This window comes from Tenebrio molitor, chromosome 5, assembly GCF_963966145.1.
Source record: "Tenebrio molitor chromosome 5, icTenMoli1.1, whole genome shotgun sequence".
Classification (NCBI taxonomy): Eukaryota; Metazoa; Arthropoda; class Insecta; order Coleoptera; family Tenebrionidae; genus Tenebrio; species Tenebrio molitor.
In genome coordinates, this window is record NC_091050.1 from 189,920 (window position 1) to 208,102 (window position 18,183).

Here is an 18,183-nt window from a genome sequence, read left to right on the forward strand (position 1 = left end):
AATTAACATTAGGTACTATTGGGGACACGGAAAACTGGGCAGATGTGTCATTCAGTTGTCAAAATTTCTAAACCATACCTTAGCTACTCATAACCAAGCTTAAGTTAATTTGACAGTTTTTTTGAAAATATCTAGTAATTATAGAAGAAACTGCGACGTTGGTGGTTTTTTGATTTTTGAATGGACTTTATATACGGGTGTCCACTCTCAAAGTCGAAGATAGGCAATTAACACTGTGCATTCAGGTAATAGATATTATGCCATTATTTCGATACATCAATAATAAATTGAATTATAATATTAAAGTAAATAATTAAAGGTTTAAGCAGTTTTTATTATAAATTATTTGAAAAAATTACAATGCAGTTCCTACTTTAGTTAATATTTTAATAATAAATCTAAATAATTTGCTGAATTTAAATTTCCCTTTATTTCAAATGTTATTAAAAATCCCAGCCCAGATATGAATTTTTTGCGGATACCAATTTCTAGTAGGAATATTTACTCGAGGGTTTTCTTGAGCCCAATATAGCGTGTTTTGAACATTTGGTTCGTTATTTAGTGTAAAAGTAGATTCGTCTGTGAAGCAAATTGTCGACAGAAAGCGACGATCATTAGCACGCTCCTGTATTTCAAGTTTCACTCTTACTTTCTTCTTCAACAGCAAAAATCCGTTGATGACACTGTGTCTTGTAGGGATGATATTTGTACTTCCTGAGGATATTCAGTATTCGCGATTTACATAAACTTACTTCAAGAGAAATTTGTCTTAATCTGTATGGAGTAACTATTCATTTTTCCGTAAATAATTTTGACAGTAATTTACCAAAATTCGCTGACTTAACCCAACAAATTACTAAATTTTTTGAACAAATCCTGTCCAATTTGAAAATCATGGCATGTCATATTTAAAAATCGTCAAGTTTTAAATTAGTATTTTAAAATAAAAATAGATCTTTAATCTTATTATTAGTATAATTTCAAGCGCAATAATTTTATCTTTCTATTGATACCATTACCTTACCTGTAAGTTCAACTGGCGAGCAGGAATCAGCAAAAACGTTTAATACAATGTTAATTGCCTATGTTCGAGTTTGAGAATGCACAGACTGTATATTTATAGTCTATGGGTACAGGATTATTCTAAATTATTGTAATCGAAGTAGGCGTGAAAAAAATAATGTGAATAAGTGAGTACACACCGTTTGGGCGCAAAACAACTCAATATTTTTAAAATTGATTGGAAAACAACTCAATATTTCTGGATTCAATCGTTAATTTAACAAAAATAAATAAAAATCTCATCACCGCACTTTTCATCTAAAAAATGACAGTGACAGCGACAAAACTGACCGAGTTCACATGAAAGCGGCAAAAATGTAATAACATGGGCATGGCCTACTTCGACTACAATCATTCAGAATAACCCTGTACTTCTTCTACGTAGCAGTAGCACCGCTAAATTATTATTTAATATGTTGAAAAGTATTTTTAATCTAGGTACTTATTTTCAAAATGGAATTTATCCTTGAACAATTATCACATAATTATGTAGATACATAAGATGAACCTAACCACATCGAGTTGAAAGTTCATCGATTTGTTTATCTTAACTGGCAATGACCTCTTATCATTATCACTCATTTCTATAAATTTTTATTGCCTTCATCTGTGAAAAGCATTTAAAATCTTTAGTAAATCAGTTACATAAATTGTTTTGGTTCGACAAAATGTTGTGTACGACTGCTATTTAAACAACCAACACTACCTACTCATTCATTTCATTTCCCGTTACCCGTTGTGGTTTCATACAAAGATAACAAGTCTCCATCAGTGTTCAGTGACCTTCAACACAACAGTTATGAATCTTGGTGTCTTCAATTTTTCTGTGATTGGACTCCTTCCCGTAGCTACAGTTCCAATATTTTTCGCATATTACCTCTACTACAAGTACTGCTTTACGTACTGGAAGAAAAAAGGACTACCAACTAGCACTCCTCGCTTTCCCTTTGGTGATCTGTCTTCGTCAGCCTGGGGAAAGCAGAGCGTCTACACCCGCCTCCAGGATCTCTACAATCAGTTCAAGGCGAAAGGTTTCAAACATGCAGGAATCTACTTCTTCAACGGTCCCATCTACTTCCCCATAGATCCGAAATTAGTGAAAAAAATATTGGTGACAGATTTTGAGTACTTTGTCGATCGAGGGATGTACGGAAACGGAGATGAACTGCCTCTCAGTTCCCACATTTTCTCGATGAAAGGTGAGGAGTGGAAGAACATTCGAACAAAAATGTCGCCAAGCTTTACATCAAACAAGATGAAAAGTATTTACAATATTGTGGTGAAGAATTGCGAAAGTTTGGTAAAAGTTTTGGGACCAGACGCTGAGGAACGACGAGTGATTGATATTAAACAAGTCTTGATGAGGTTTACTGCTGACACGATCGGTTCTACTTCTTTCGGAATTGACTGCAACAGTTTGATTAACCCCACGACCGAGTTCTCTCAAATAGTCGACCGAATTTCGAATCACTCCGGGTGGAAGTTGTTGAGAATTGCCATAGAAGAAGGTCTTCAGAATCCTGGAAACATCGAAAAAATTGCATACAATGACAAAGTTGTAGAAGATTTTTTTACTAATCTAGTCAAGGAAACTATAGAATATCGTGATAAGAATAACGTTGTACGACAAGATTTTTTGCACATGTTGATGCAGTTGAGAACCACTGGTGGGATGGCATTTAAAGAGATAGTGTCTCAATCGTTTCTCTTTTTTATTGCCGGATTTAAAACTTCTGCTTTGACTATGTGTTACTGCATTCACGAGTTGGCCCAAAATCGAGAACTTCAAAGAAAAGTTAGGGAAGAAATTCACAAGAATTTGGGACGAGACTTGTCTAAATACGCTTATGAGGATCTCATCGCACTGCCCAATCTAGACAAAGTTGTTAAAGGTACGACATACGTTAGATATGATTTTAAATTGGTTTAATAAAGTGGTAATGTTTACAGAAACCATGAGAAAATATCCACCTCTTCCAATGCTCAACAGGATTTGTGTTAAGCCATATCGAGTTCCTGGAACTGAGGTGGTGATAGAAGAAGGTACTCCTGTCATTATCTCTCTTTTGGGACTTCAACGAGATCCTGAGTATTATCCTGAACCACTTAAATTTGATCCAGAGCGTTTCAGTAACGAAAACAATATTGTACCTTACACTTATTTACCATTTGGTGATGGCCCTCGAAATTGTATCGGTGAGGATTCGCGCTTCTAAAAAATCATGATAACGAGAAATTGTTGTTTGTTGCAGGACTGAGATTTGGAATGGTGAAAACAAAACTGGCAGTAGCTTCTCTTTTGAATGAATTCAAATTTATACCGAGTTGTAGGACGAGGAAACATCTTTCTATAGACCCTAGTACTACTTCTATATTGTTCAATGTTCCCGATGGTATCCATACCAAGATTGTTAAGATCTAGTGTTTATGTTTTTTTAGGTTCTCGATCAACTTTTTCATTGTTTTAATTTTGTAGAAATGAAGACGTACATACTTATTTATTGTGTACAGTGTTTCAAAAACGTTTTGCACCACACGAGAAATTTTTTTATTAATTGATTTGTTGAAAATTCTACTACGACAATAGTCGCTGTATCTCTAAAGGCAAAACATATTACCGGCAAAAAATATCACGTAACTTCCGGCATAGGTACAGTTAATTTCAAAATTATAGAGTACACCTAATTTTCTACAGTGTGAAATGCACTTACATACTTTGTTTGTCATAGATCAATGTCAATTTTGACAAACAAAATGCCTGATCTAACCGAAAATGCGAAAGTGCTCATTCTTTCCAAATTAGAAGAAGGGTGGTCAATCCGGAGGGTAGCCCACTATTATAATATCGCGAAGAGCACCGTGCAGAGAATAAAACAGACACTATTATGGTGTTCTAAAATATCAGCGACATTTTATGTTGTCAAACTTACCTAACCTATGTAAAAAATATGACACTCAAATTTCAAAAAGGCATCTTTACATGTGGAAAAAACTGTAATAAATCGACTTCTTGATTTTGGAGTGTACTCGATAATTTTGAAATTAACTGTACCTCAAATCTATTTGTTTTTCGTGCTTCGTTATCGATGGATGTGTAAACACATGAGCGGGTATGAATTTCAGGGTTCAAATTATATTTAATTTTAACTCTGTTTGGAAGAATTTCCGGAAAAAATGATGAATATTTTTTTTTTTTAATTTTAACTAGTCCTATTGGTGGTTAAATTTATTACGTGGATTTCCATAACACCAAATTTCTCAACTTACATCGATATGCAAAAAAATTGTGTGTACAATACGTTAAGAAAGTCTTGATTGATTGTGGTCAAGTATGGCAACTATGTACGAAAATTATTTGGCAACTGTGTGGGTAGGGTAGAGTTGAGATTTCTTTGACAGTTCATAGGCGTGCAATTTTGAAAGTTGTCAAATCAATGTGCAATGGAATTAAAAAAATCAAATTCACGCTTATGAAATGTCATACTATGGCGGCCAAAAAATTTTGGCCGTCACTTTCATGACATTCAAGTAAAGTGTAAATAAACCTTTAGAAATCGTAACCCCACTTTCGATTCTTGTCATTTTGACAATCAATTTAAACTGCTTGAAGCTCAGATATTCCAAAAATCCGACAAGAATAAATAAAATTAGAGCAATCGTACATAGATAACCTGAGTTAAACGTTCTGTGTAGTAGAAATGACAAAATAATTTTGAGTTTTGAATTTTACCACCCAAAAAATAACGTTCATAATCAAGACGGTAATCATGATGACAATAAAGTACGGATTTTTTTTTTTAATTGACAGACAATGACGACCAAAATTTTTTGACCGGCATAGTACAAATATTAACTGTACCCTATTCACACAGTTGCCACATAAATTTTCGTACATAGTTGCCATACTTGGCCACAATCATTTTGAATCAGCCACTATGTACATATGTACAAATAACTATTTAACGTTGTTTTCAATTTTAAATCAAACAAGTCTAAATTCATTACTCACATCACAGAAAAACCTGTTAATCATAAAAATACCTATGTATTTGGGTTTCACGTCCTTGTTCCCCGAAGAACTTACTAATTTAAAATTCTTTTTAAAAAATCTAAAAATATAACCACATCATCCTTCTGTGGTATGTGATGAGAAATTATGATCTTAACATAAATAGATTTTTAATAAGATATTTGAAAATCTGCATCCCACCTGTCCGAAGACTTACGCCGCCATTCCACATCTCCACTAGTATATTTTTAAGGTGCGCACCGATAAGAACCAAGTAGCACACACCGTACGCTGCCACACAGTTCCAACTTAAATATAAATCGAACCCGTCCTAATTGACTAATTTCTGTCGACTTAAGCCAAATCTATTTTCAATACTTGCGCAAAATGCAACGTAACATCGACACATTAACCAAAACAATTCGCGAATACCTCGACCGAAACTCGCTAACTGACCCCAGCGCCCCTTGGGAAATCAAGAAGTCGAACTTGGGGGGCTTCGGCATCTTCGCATCTCGACCTATAGAGATCGGCGAGGTGATCTTCAAGGACCATCCAGTGATTTTAGGACCGAGAGCAGCCCTAACCAGTCCTTTGTTGTGCGTCAACTGCTTCGACAAGGACAATTTGAAGCCCTGCGAGCGACAGTGTGGCCTTCGGTTGTGCTCTCTTGAGTGTCAAAACTCCTCCAACCACCAAAAGGAGTGCAAAATCATCCGGCAATGGCAGACCAGACCGATCCCAGAAGAAGTCTCAGAAAAACTCTTTAAAGTGTTGTCTCCGATTCGCTCTTTGTTGTTGAGTGACCAAGACAAAGCTGTGGTGAAGTGTTTGAAGGCGCATAGGTCCGACCAACATGGATTTGAAGTCAATGTGATGAAAAATCTTCTTCATTTTGACCTCAAAGAAAACGAAGAAGTCTTCATGCGTTTCGTTTGTTCCGTCCTGGATTCCAACGCTTTTGAAGTGATTGTCGGTCATGAAGATCACCAGTCTAGTATCAAAGGTCTGTACCCTTTGGGCAGCTTAGCTAATCACTCTTGCACCCCTAACACCATCCACGTGTTCGACGAGTTCCAGCACATGATTGTCAGAGCTACGGTTTTTATCCCCAAAGGAGCAGAAATTTTTCATTCCTACTCCAGATTCATATGGGCTACTCCCACTAGACGTTTCCACTTGTACAAAACCAAACACTTCTTGTGCAAGTGTCGAAGATGTCAAGATCCGACTGAATTTGGCTCATACGTCAGCGCAGTCTTGTGTAAAGTATGCAAAGTAGGGAGGGTCATTCCGATTGACCCTCTTGTGCAGAATGGAAAGTGGCAATGTGAGGGTTGTGGAGAGGGCGTGAACAGAAAAGATGTTGCTTCACTTTCTTCCCTTTTGGGATCTGCACTTAATAGTTTCTCACCTGAAGACATCGACTTTATGTTGAGGTTTATCGACAAAAAACTCAAAACTCTGGTATCAGAAAACAACGAAACTGTCGTCGAGATGAAGTACAAGATCATCTGGATGTTGGGACACCAACAAGGATTCACCTGGACAGGTGAGTTATTTTAATTTGATATATTTTTTTGCAGAAATTGTACAGCTAAGACTGAAGGAATTTGATAAATAGATTTATAAATAGCACCCGCTCGTATTTTTGCCTCGACTTGAACTATATAAATAACCCAAAATACCTACGTCGTTATTTAATTTAATAACCCTTCTAATTGTAGAGCTTTCGGACAATCTCCTCTTCGTCAAGGAAAAGTTCTGCAAGGACTTGCTGGCTCTGTTGGAAACCCTTCGTTTGGGCCAGTGTAAAATGAGAGGCTTGTTGCTGTACGAGTTCTACCGTTGCTGCAATGAAGCGAAACGCAGACAAGTGAAATCTGGAAATGTCTCTAAGGTGTGTTTTCATAATTTTGATTAAATTCTCTTGCTAAATTTAACCGAAAGCAAAACAACTTTACTCATAATGTACGAGAGGAATTGTGTTTGTGTAGAGTTTTCGAGTTGTTTGCAATAGTGCATGTTTCGTTTGAATTTATGATTTTCAAAGATGTTTTTTCAGATTAAATCTGAACGAAAAACAAATAAACTGGTCAAAATTTAGAATCGACGGAAACCGCTACAGGATGCAGCTGCTTCGTATTACACCTGCTTAAGGCGCCCTAAAATATTTTTCTAATATTCGAGTCATAATACGTCGTCATTTTTTGGACAATACACAAATCACTTGGTATAGAGGAATTTATTTTTTGCATCTATGCAAGCGATCGATCAAACTCATTAGAAAACTATTTTTAGCTTGGCCTAGTGTCAAGATTGGGGTCGTAAAGTGTGCCCGATGGCACTAAAATAATCGTTTTATTTTTTAATGTCTTGGCGAAATTGTAGTAAAACAAAGTAATTACATTGGTTTGGTGACATTTAGATGTTGTTGAACTAGCTGAAAAATAAATGTCAAGGTTAATTTTGTTTATCTCGATGTGTTTTTCGTTGGATCATTAAATAAAAGCTTGTTTATGTAATCTCAAAAATAAAACTTGATTATTGTCCAATAACACTCTAAGCGTGATCCAACGTTATTTTAGATGTTTAAGGGTCAGTTTACAGAAGCGAAATTAACTTAATCGTAATCAAATGCGAGATTAACTGAACACGTGATCAGATTGAACCAATCAAAATTTCAGATTCATGGGTTAATCGCGCATTAAAATTTAATTCGAATTAAATATTTAATTCTCTTTCTATAAACTGGCCCTAAGAATTATTATTATTAATAAGTGCATTATTTTACTCTGCAAGTGTGGGATATTAATCAATACATTTAGCAAAATTCTGAGGCAGTTGCACACATTTTATTTATACCGTGTGGAAACTACTTATGGAATAAATTCAGTAATGTCGAAACAAATGATATTTGTAGAAAACGCTGAAACAGGTCAATTTTTATTTCTCATAGTGTTTATTTTGAGTTGCTTCACTTGTTCATGACGTCATCGATTTTTGAGTTATGACCTCATCCCCAATTTTTTTAAATGGAAACCCCTACTTTTTTCTTCTGTTTCTGATAGACCTTCCTACTACCTAAACGATGAATGAGAAAATTTGGTACCTTATATAACAATTTTTTTGAGAAAATGACATATTACTTCAAAAATTTGATTTAAATTTTGATGTAAAAATTTTAACTGACCTCAAACAAAAACAAACAAACATTTAAGGTTAACAGTAAAATGTAACGCAAATGTTGAATTTGTCCCCCGCCAACTATTTGGCACTCACCGACACTTTGTACACTGCGCTCAATAATGTTAGGGCTGATTTGTGCTATTTCAGCGCAAATTCTCTGCCGTAAATCTTCTAAATTGTTTGGTCTATTCAAATAAATCTTCTAATTTAAATAAACCCCTATGAAAGAATTTTTAAATTAAAAATTAAATTAAATTTTTGAATTAAAAGTTTTCATTTTCTCAAAAAAATTGAAATGTAAGGTACCAACTTTTTTCATTCATCGTTTAGCTAGTATGAAGGTCTATCAGAAAGAGAAGAAAAAAGTAGGAGTTGTCATTTAAAAAAAAATAGTGTGACGTCATAGCTCAAAAATGGATAACGTCATGAGCAAGTAAAGCTACATAAAATAAGTATTATGAGAAATAAAAATTGACCTGTTTCAATGTTTTCGACAAGTGTCATTAGTTTTGAAATTACTGAATTTATTCCATAAGTAGTTTCCACACTGTATATTAAGAATATTGCTTGTTTGACATGAATAAAAATTAGGTGTGGTGTAGGTACTATCGGCGCCAACGAAATGTGAACGAATTTCTGGTGCCATAGAAACGTCTTCTGTTTTGTTCTACATTAAATAAAACTTTGTTCACTGGCGTACTATATGTATGGAAGTTAAGAAAAGATTTCTATTACCTATAACTTTCTATTACAATTTTTACAATTTTCGTCGAGTTTGGCAACAGCCCTCGCTTTTCCTATATCGCTCAAGTGTCGTGGCAGGTATATTGTTTAAAAATAAATTAAATCTGTTGACTAATTATGTTTGTGAAAATTGTCACAAATCTGTCACATTAACGCACGCCTATGATTAATGCTTCAACACACACTAGGAAAATTTGGCGTTCACATTTCGATGGCGCCGATAGTACCTACAAGTATAGTTGCCACTATACAGGGTGTCTCAGCTAAGACTTTCGAACCTAATATCTCGGTTATTTTCCAACAGATCTTTGTGAAATGTAAAATGCAGATATTTTAGATGGTGAAGAGTACCTAATAGTTATTTATGCAACGAGTTTCTGTGTAAATTGGGCTTTTCTAATTGCCCGAGGGACAAGATTAAAACACGAGCGTAGCGAGGGTTTTAAGGCCTCGAGGGCAATAGAAAAGCCCAATTTACCCAGAAACGAGTTGCACACAAAATTGTTTGAAACGACGTCCCTGAAGCTTCCAAATCTTTTAAAACTGCTTTTGCATTTGCTTTTGACAGTTTTGACAATTTTTTTAAGACCTGTCAGAAATGTGACGTTGAATGTGTTGTCTAGGGCAACCAACGGTTCGTTATCTGCTCATTTTGCTTAGGGCAGTTAAGAGGCAGTTTACAAAGGAGAAAAATGAGAATTTATGACAGTTGAAAACAATAAAATCCTATTAATGCAATAACCAAAGTATTAAAAACGTAATTTTAACATGCCTTTTTAAAATGTTTAATCACTGAAGATTTATATTTAAAAAAATGATCGTCAATAAAAAATGCTGTAAGGAGAAACTCGTCCTTGAAGGACTTCTGGTTTGGCAAAAAAAAAGAAAAAAACCGTGTCAAACGTGGCTGCAATAAATTTACACAATTTGCCTTTTTTTTAAAACGCACCCACTTTTGACAGATCTTAAGGGGTGTACAAAATGTTGCTTGGCAACTTTTCATCAATTATTGTTTCAATAGGTAACTGCTCAAATACCTTAAAAATTTAAATTAAATTTTTAACAACAATATCTAATCTTTTCGTTGAATTGGACGTGTGATTTAGTTAATTGTTTTTGTAGACACCTATTTTTTAACAATCTAATAATAATTGCGCTTAATTTTCAATAAAGGAAACATGTGTTAAAATTACATTTTTTAACTTGGGGTAATTTTATTATCACTAATTGAACCTTCACTCTGTCTAAAGTATCTGTATTTTAAATTTCATAAAAATCTGTTGGCAAATAATCGAGATATTAGGCTCGAAAATCTTAGCTGAGACACCCTGTATAATAATATAATACCATTGTATAATACATTTTGGTCGTCAAACCATTTTAAAATCTTGTGGTTTTGTCACAAATTAAAATTTCTCCCAGCTTGATTATGTTCAATGTCAACAAAATGTCAATGAAACAAAGCACTGTTGACCAAATTTTTATTTAGACACCCGATATAAAATGTTATAGGTTATAATGGCCATTTCACACTAAAACACTTTTCTTCTATTCCGGTTGTAATTATTGTTATTTTGTGTTTAACGCAAGAACATGAACGGCCTGTTAATTGTTTGAGTTATTTTTAATTTATCTCAAAGCAGGAGGTAGTTTGCCTTCTTATAATTTCTTAATTTGTTTCAGATTTGCGAAAATGATATGAAAAATCTACTTTCCGAAGTCGCCGATATTTTAATGTACGACGTGGGAGCTCCTGCAGAAATTAAAAAACTTTGGCCCGACGAGATGAAATTGCAAGAGCAATAAAATTAATTTTTATACATCACAATATTATCGTTACCTAAGTACATAATTTTTTATTAAATCTCTGTGAGGTTTAAATTCGACGGATTTTCAGCTTGGTATGCAGCTTGGCATCAGCTTGGCATAGACAACAGCTTGGTCTTAGACATAGATAAAATAAAGATAAATAGAATGCAAAGTCCCTTGATTTGAAATGAATTGAGACAACTTTGATTTCAAAAGTTTAAATCTTCCTTGCAAATTTGCGCCATCTCTTGGCTTGTGGACGGTGCGATAAACCATTACCATGGATTCTGTTGCACAAAATTGATAGGCCTCTTTTCATTCTATTTGTCTTTATTTTATCTATGGTCTTAGATCTTAGACGTCGCCATCTACAGATTTATGTCGTAGACTCAAAACTTCTGTAGCAGTAAAAAGTTCATTTATTTATTACATTATAAATATAATTATAATAGATGAATAGCTGGAGTTATAGTGCCTAATTATATCGACTTATTTTTTATGGCATATTCGCATATTTTTATCAATTATTTGTAAAGGAATGTGACTGTTTAACCAATTTTATGTCGACATTAAAGCAATTCTGAACTAGATGGTGCCAACGTATAAAACATATTTCTATAGTTATGTTACAGACTCCTTTTTTTATTTCTTACTGTCTGTGTTCTTACTTATTTATTTTCCCATTTCACATTTGGTTTTATGGCAGTGCAATTGTAATTATTCGAAGCTGGGCTTGTTGTTGTGGGACCAGCCGTGAAAATGTTATACCTACGCTCCAGGGCCGTCTCGGCTGTTTCGTAAAGCTTGAGAAAAGTGATGTTGCTGGGTTGCTGCATGTTTTTGAGAAATAAATACCTAACTGAATAAATTTATGTTCTCGTATTTACCTAATGATTGAAAAAGACAATAATTTGAATTTATGATTCAATGTTGATTATGTTCGCTAATTAATAAACAACAAAATTCTAGACATACCGGCACGCGTTCACGACAACAGACCTTCTTTTACAGTCCTAGGATTTATGGTGGTAGTTGTCTATTGTTGGGATATTTAACTTCCTCGCAATAGGGCTGGTAGTAAAACCAAATTTAAAATGGGAAAATTATACAAACCTCGATGCGCCAAGACGTATTCAGCACACTCAATCAAATAATGCCCGAAAAATGTCTTCTCGCACTCGGTTCGTAAATAACTATTAATTGTAGTACCGTGCGATCAAAAATAAAAAAATCGAGCAGGCCGTGATTAATACGCTTCAGTACAATGCTAATTGTCATTATTAATTATTGAATATTAAAATTTGCAATTACAATATGTTCACTTTAGAGCAACGTAAAACGATGAATGACTTATTCGACACCTCGAGTTTTTTAGGAATTGCAATCAAAGTTTCCGGACTTTCGAGGTACTTACCAACAACTTGCCCAGAAAGTCTACAAATGCGTAAACATGTTTTTGTAAACAGGTAGTGTTCTGCGCAAAAAAGGCAGTAGACGAGCGACAAAAAGATCAGCTGAAAATATTGAAGAGGATGAACAAAGAATTGCATAGATTAACCTATCATTTGGTACACTTCAGCTTATCCTTAAAAAAGATTTGCACTTTTTTCCCTATCGTGTGTCTATTGTGCATGAAATTACCTTTTGCAATAAGAGCCCCCACAAGCACCTCTCTGGATAATATATTGATCGATGATCGTTGGATCGATTTATAAACAAGCGGCGTGCGCCTGCTCACCGTTGACGTTGAATAAAGGTGGGTGCGGGAGTTTTAAATCTCATTGTTTCATTGCACTAGCTGAGGAAATTATTTCACAACCGACAGGTCACACATAATTCACACCTTTATGAAAATCCAAATTTCAACGTTCTCAAAATCACCAACCTAACTTTTAAGACTGACATCTGATAATTGAAATCTTAACGAATTCCCAACTGAAATTTTTGGTCAGGGCCTACTCTAATTTTTTTTTCGATCCCACGGTATTATTAGGGGAGACCACGAAAATACAGGGTGTTTTCGAAGTTGAGGCGTTTCTTGTCGTCTCCGGCAAATTCCTCGAATGCAGTTGCTCGAAATCAAATGCTCGAAATCAATTGCTCGAAAATGAAATTGCTCGATTGTAACTTTTCTCGAGATACAAGTTCCTCGAACTGCAATTTCTCGAAAATGTTTTGCTCGAATTTATATGGTCGAAAATGTGTAATTGGAGTGTAATTAGTAATTATTAGTAATTACGGACTAGTCGTAATAATGACATTAATGCCTTCAAAATATTCCTGTAAAAAAATTACTCGAAGCCATTTTTTTTTCGTATAAGCGATTTTTCAAACTCTTTCTCGATTCTGTTATAATGCACTTACTAACCTTATATCCCAATTGCATATTCCATAAACTTATTGTTTTATAACAAAAAAAACTGTTGCGGCCTTGGAGAAAATAATGGAATCTCAAATGCCTGCACCTGAAGATCTGTAACGGCCTTACCGCCTTACCGCAATTACAAATCCCACATCATAAATAAAACCAGTCTTCAAATTTTTAATATCGTTTGATTTAAAATCTAATTAATATCTTTCTTCGGTAATTTCGTTTATAAATGTTAGAAATCCTCTTATCAGTGTAAAAATCAGAAGTTAAGAATTTTTTGTAAAACAGTTTTTTTTTTAATTTATTAAATGCAATACGGATGTGGCCTTTGTAATAACAATCACCGCATTATCCTGTGTATGATAATTACTTTCGAGCAAAATACTTTCGAGAAACTGCCGTTCGAGGAACTTGCAATTCGAGCAAAGTCATATTCGAGCAATTGACTTTCGAGCAGCTGATTTCGAGCAATTCGTCTTCGAGCAATTGCATTCGAGCAATTTACCTAGATTTGTTTCTTGTAACACGAGGTACTAGACATTATTCTTAAGAATTTTAGCCTAAATCTTCTCCGTAAAATGTTTGTATTAACGGAGATAATTGATTGTATATTTTTATAGTTTTCTAAAATTTTGAGTTGGGTCCTGTCTATTTCTCCACTGTACTAGATTAATAAACTAAAATAATAAACTGAAGTGGCCCAGGATGATGTCTTTCCCATAATCGCTCTGTGTACCTACTCCCTGGACGCCACAGCTGCATTCTGTTAGTATTGCCCATATATTGGCAACATATCTAATCCGACTAATTAGATGACAACTCTGACAGTATTTTTGATTAACGTCCGTGCTCATTTGATTTTTTTTTTGTCAAATCTAATTTCTAACAAATAATTTATTACCTATAAATTTTGCAGAGAATTTTTTGTGGTACATTTAAAAACTTTTTGGTTTTGTTCTTTATATCGTTTGTATTATTTATAATTATCCATTTTTGGAAGTTCTCAACAGGCAATTTTGATCATCACTGTTATTAAACCGTTTTCGAATTCAATTAAAATGACATTTTTTTGAAGCCATCTCTTAAACTAGCTTTTGCTAATAAAATTTTCCAGTGTTCTAATTCCACAGAAAAACTGTAATTTTTTGGCAACACATAAATTGGATGCAGACGATGGTTCCGGAGGTAGAGGCGCTTGCAGTCCACTGCTTTCTAATTATGATTTCTTGTAGATTAAAACAATTAATCACTGTCACGCTCTCTGTAAGATAATTAATTATGAAATCAATTAATTCTGAAAATCGGCCACAGAGCAGCACTGTCACACGGGCACGCTCAAATTTCCAAAGAGAAACGATCAGATAATATTTCAGTTCGTAAACCGTAACAATACCGCTCACTTCGCATCTGCGATTTTTTCATCACCGGCTAATACTTTTCCAATTTAGGACCGGCGCTGTTTCCGAAGAACACATCACATCTCTTCGGTAATTATTTCGAGTGATGGATCGTGTTTTAAGTTAGTGGACAGGTGATGCGCTATATAATATATACATATACAAACCGTTGATTTATGTTATCACATTCGCCTTGTGCCCCTCAATTTACATCTTGTAGATTTGGAAAGAACTCAACAGGATCGGAGTTGTCAACAATTTTTTCTTGTTACGAATTAAGACGGCATATCTGAATCGATAAATCAGGTGCGGCCGCCCCTGTCGACATATAAGAGGCAATCACACGGTAAATAATGGCCCCTCGAAAATCCCATCAGTTGATTAAAAAAGCGAAGAGTTTATTTTTGACAATGCGTACGTACAGCTTTATTAATATCCTTCCATCAAGAGATTGTATCTATACAAAAATCATTTTTCACGACGTGCAAGAGTGTTTTATATGAAATTCATTACACCTGTGCAGGGCGCCGCCCCCCAGGGGTGGACCGCCAATTAGGGGCCCCGGCGGGAGGCCCACAAGTCGGATTCCGACGCCCGGACCCATCGCCTCCTTCGCCGGTGATTCCTTGGAATCGGGGAAAATTCGAAAGGGCTCGCCGCCATTAATCAGCGCGTCCAATTTTGTTTGTCCATTAGACCAACAAAGGAGAGCAAAAGAAGGCGAGGATTTAATTCCGTGCGTTTTTTCGTGGCGGGGAGGAGTGACGATGTGTGTTTAGTTGTAGTGTGGAATGTTAGGTAATTAATCACAGTCTAGTTGGCTGGTTTGGGACTGCGGGGGGCTCACACAGCCTTAAACACCGAGAAAATTGCCAACGATTTGTTGTTTTTTTTGGTTGGTGGCCACCAGAACGTCCAGATTTTGATCCAATTGGAGCGAGGGAATTCATCTGGATATTGGCGAAGTTTCTGGGGTGATTTATAACGATGGGGGCAGGACGTTTTAATGGAGGAGGTCAAGTGATGAGATTAAATAGTTTTTTGATGGGTTCTGTTTTCGTTTGTGTATTAACTGGTCTAGGGGCTGGCTCATAAAATACGTGTATGGTATGTTGAAAATTCCTAGGCACCTTTTAATTATCTAATCAAGTGGGACTGACGTTATTTATTCTTCCTGGGAACTCCCTACGGTATATTAACACCATCCGAATCCGGCCCATCGCTAAATAATAATTCCGGACCAAAATCAATTATACAGGAATTCCAAAGATTCATAACAATATTTATATCCAGCGTCTCAGTAATGATCAATTAATAAAATAATTAAATCCAACAAACCATAATTTTATGCGTGTGTAACGTGCTTCTTCAGTAGTAAGAAGGCCCCTTCAGTACACAACACATTTTAAGCATTTTGACCTTGTTTTCAAAGTACATATCTTGAAAAAAAGTTAAAATTTTAAGGGAGCTGCCTTGTTTTTCTATTGGTCCGCTTCAGCACAAAAATGAATACGACTTTAAATCAAATAATTTAATTTCTTTTAGTTCTGTTATCGACTTCATTTATTACAAAATTAATCATCTGATTAACTTATAGCAGTAATTTCATAGCACTTATCAACAGTGTCCGGACGAAATAGTATCGAACAAGTCGACCAGTACAACTTTGCGTAATCCCTCGCTCGCACATAAACACGATTCAGCTGGTTCCCTGTTATTAAAAACGAACCAGCTGAATCGTGTTTATATGTGAGTGGGGTATTACGCAAAGTTGTACTGGTCGACTTGTGCGGTACTATTTCGTCCGGACCCTGCTTATCAACCTTTAAATCAAATAATTTAATTTCCGTTTAAGTGGACTTTTTCTAAGTATTTCTCTCTGGGAAAATAATTAAAATTACTGACAAATTCCTCTTCACGTAAATTTATTTCTTTTTCATTTATTTTATTAGCCTTATATAAATGCAATAACTGTCGATAAAATTTATAAATCAACTTATATTCTTCAATTCTTTCTGATATTTTTAATCTCTTATCTAATATTTCTATTACCCCCGCACCAAGAGATAAACAAACTAGTGGAGGTAGGGCTAACGAAGATAATCCCGGTGCAGTGTGAGCCATAACAATTAGAGGGTTGAAAATTAATTATACCTGATACATCTTTTCTAATTTTTTTTGGTAACATTTCAATTGCAAAAACACCTCGAAAATTTCGCGTAGCTTCCTGAGGCAAACCCGAATTTTTCTCATTTTTCATAATATCAGATATTTCTATATTACTTAATCCCTTTTTCCTATCAATTTTATTCCTTGTCCATATGTCTTCGGGTTTTTTGTGTTTTTTTTATTCTTTTTTATACCATCTCCAAAGGCTTTTTGTGCTAATTTAGTACCAGCATAACCAGCTGCGCCTAATGCCAATGCTTTGGCTACAGCTAATGTCGCAGGAATTAAAGCAGGTAAAATTTGATTCCTAATTGTGTTTTCACCAATTTTATTCTGTTTAAAATTTTTGTATAATTGACAAAATGAGTAATTTATGGCTATCGGATGGGCGATGCTGATTAAAAAAAAATGTAGGTATCAGTGTTTTCACATGTTTCTTGTTCACTTTGAATGTTTTATATTTGTTCAATCAAATAAAATTTTGTGTATACTTTTAACTAGTTTTTATTTTAAAAACCATTTACTTTTTTAAATCCTTGAAATATTTGCTTTTTAAAAGGTGAATTTGTTTGGCTGTAACTGTATTCATCTCTGTGCTGAACAGGCCCACACAGTACAAACTTCAAAACAGGAAAATCATATATAATCCTAATTTAATAATAAATACTGTTTTTCTTTTAAAGTCGTATTCATTTTTGTGCTGAAGCGGATCAATAGAAAAACAAGGCAGCTCCCTTAAAATTTTAATTTTTTTTCAAGATACATACTTACTTTGAAAACAAGGTCAAAATGCTTAAAATGTTTTGTGTGCTGAAGGGGCCTTCTTACTACTTTCTTCCTTAAGACAGTTGAAAAGATAAAATATAAAATGTAATCCCCCACAGATAGACGAACTAGTTATGTACAAAAGAACTGGATTTTGAAATTACCCCCATATTGAATTAACATTTTTTCTTTTAGTTTTGCTTTGCTGTTGCATTGTTGGATTCTTTCAGGAAACATTTTTGACTGTTTTTTTTCCGGTGATGGGGAAGTTTGAAAATGATTGAGTACGGTCCTGATAAACTCTGTCCACTCATAGATTGCTTGGCATAAATGTTACTAAAAATGTTCACTCTACGCCACAACAAATAGATCCGGCGCGAAATTTTAAAAAATGGAAAGAGCAGGTTTACACGTGATGTTTTATTATTATTCTGCATGTTTGCATTTAGGAAAGACGAAAGAAAACTTCAGTACAGTAGGAGTAATATATTAGGTTTTATTAATACAGGGTATTTCACGAGTGATAATGTGCCCGACGGAATAAAAAATGCAACCCACAATAGATTTTCGAATTTCCGAAAAAGCTGGCTATTGAAATTAAAATATCCAGCTTTTTCGGAAATGGCTAAACACAAGCAAGAGATTATTTGTTATGCACTCCTATTTAA

At 34.7% G+C, this 18,183-nt stretch overlaps 2 protein-coding genes across 5 annotated transcripts; both read left to right on the forward strand.

The window, feature by feature from the left end:
- The first annotated feature begins 407 nt into the window (after nucleotides 1-407).
- On the forward strand, nucleotides 408-3,559 carry LOC138131960 (cytochrome P450 6a2-like). 2 transcript variants are annotated; one of them, XM_069049252.1, is made up of 3 exons: nucleotides 408-2,954; nucleotides 3,013-3,105; nucleotides 3,315-3,559. In XM_069049252.1, the coding sequence occupies exons 1-3, from the start codon at nucleotides 1,862-1,864 to the stop codon at nucleotides 3,482-3,484; spliced, it is 1,356 nt and encodes a 451-aa protein (XP_068905353.1). In that variant the 5' UTR covers nucleotides 408-1,861; the 3' UTR covers nucleotides 3,485-3,559. The 2 variants fall into 2 exon arrangements, with proteins under 2 accessions (XP_068905353.1, XP_068905352.1); XM_069049251.1 differs by having other exon boundaries at nucleotides 413-2,954; nucleotides 3,013-3,258.
- SmydA-8 (SET and MYND domain containing, arthropod-specific, member 8) lies at nucleotides 3,543-13,890 on the forward strand. 3 transcript variants are annotated; one of them, XM_069049254.1, is made up of 4 exons: nucleotides 3,543-6,623; nucleotides 6,799-6,971; nucleotides 10,688-10,848; nucleotides 10,902-13,890. In XM_069049254.1, the coding sequence occupies exons 1-3, from the start codon at nucleotides 5,459-5,461 to the stop codon at nucleotides 10,808-10,810; spliced, it is 1,461 nt and encodes a 486-aa protein (XP_068905355.1). In that variant the 5' UTR covers nucleotides 3,543-5,458; the 3' UTR covers nucleotides 10,811-10,848; nucleotides 10,902-13,890. The 3 variants fall into 3 exon arrangements, with proteins under 3 accessions (XP_068905355.1, XP_068905354.1, XP_068905356.1); XM_069049253.1 differs by having other exon boundaries at nucleotides 3,544-6,623; nucleotides 10,688-13,890; XM_069049255.1 differs by lacking the exons at nucleotides 10,688-10,848; nucleotides 10,902-13,890 and adding an exon at nucleotides 7,137-7,860 and having other exon boundaries at nucleotides 3,748-6,623.
- The last annotated feature ends 4,293 nt before the right edge of the window (nucleotides 13,891-18,183 follow it).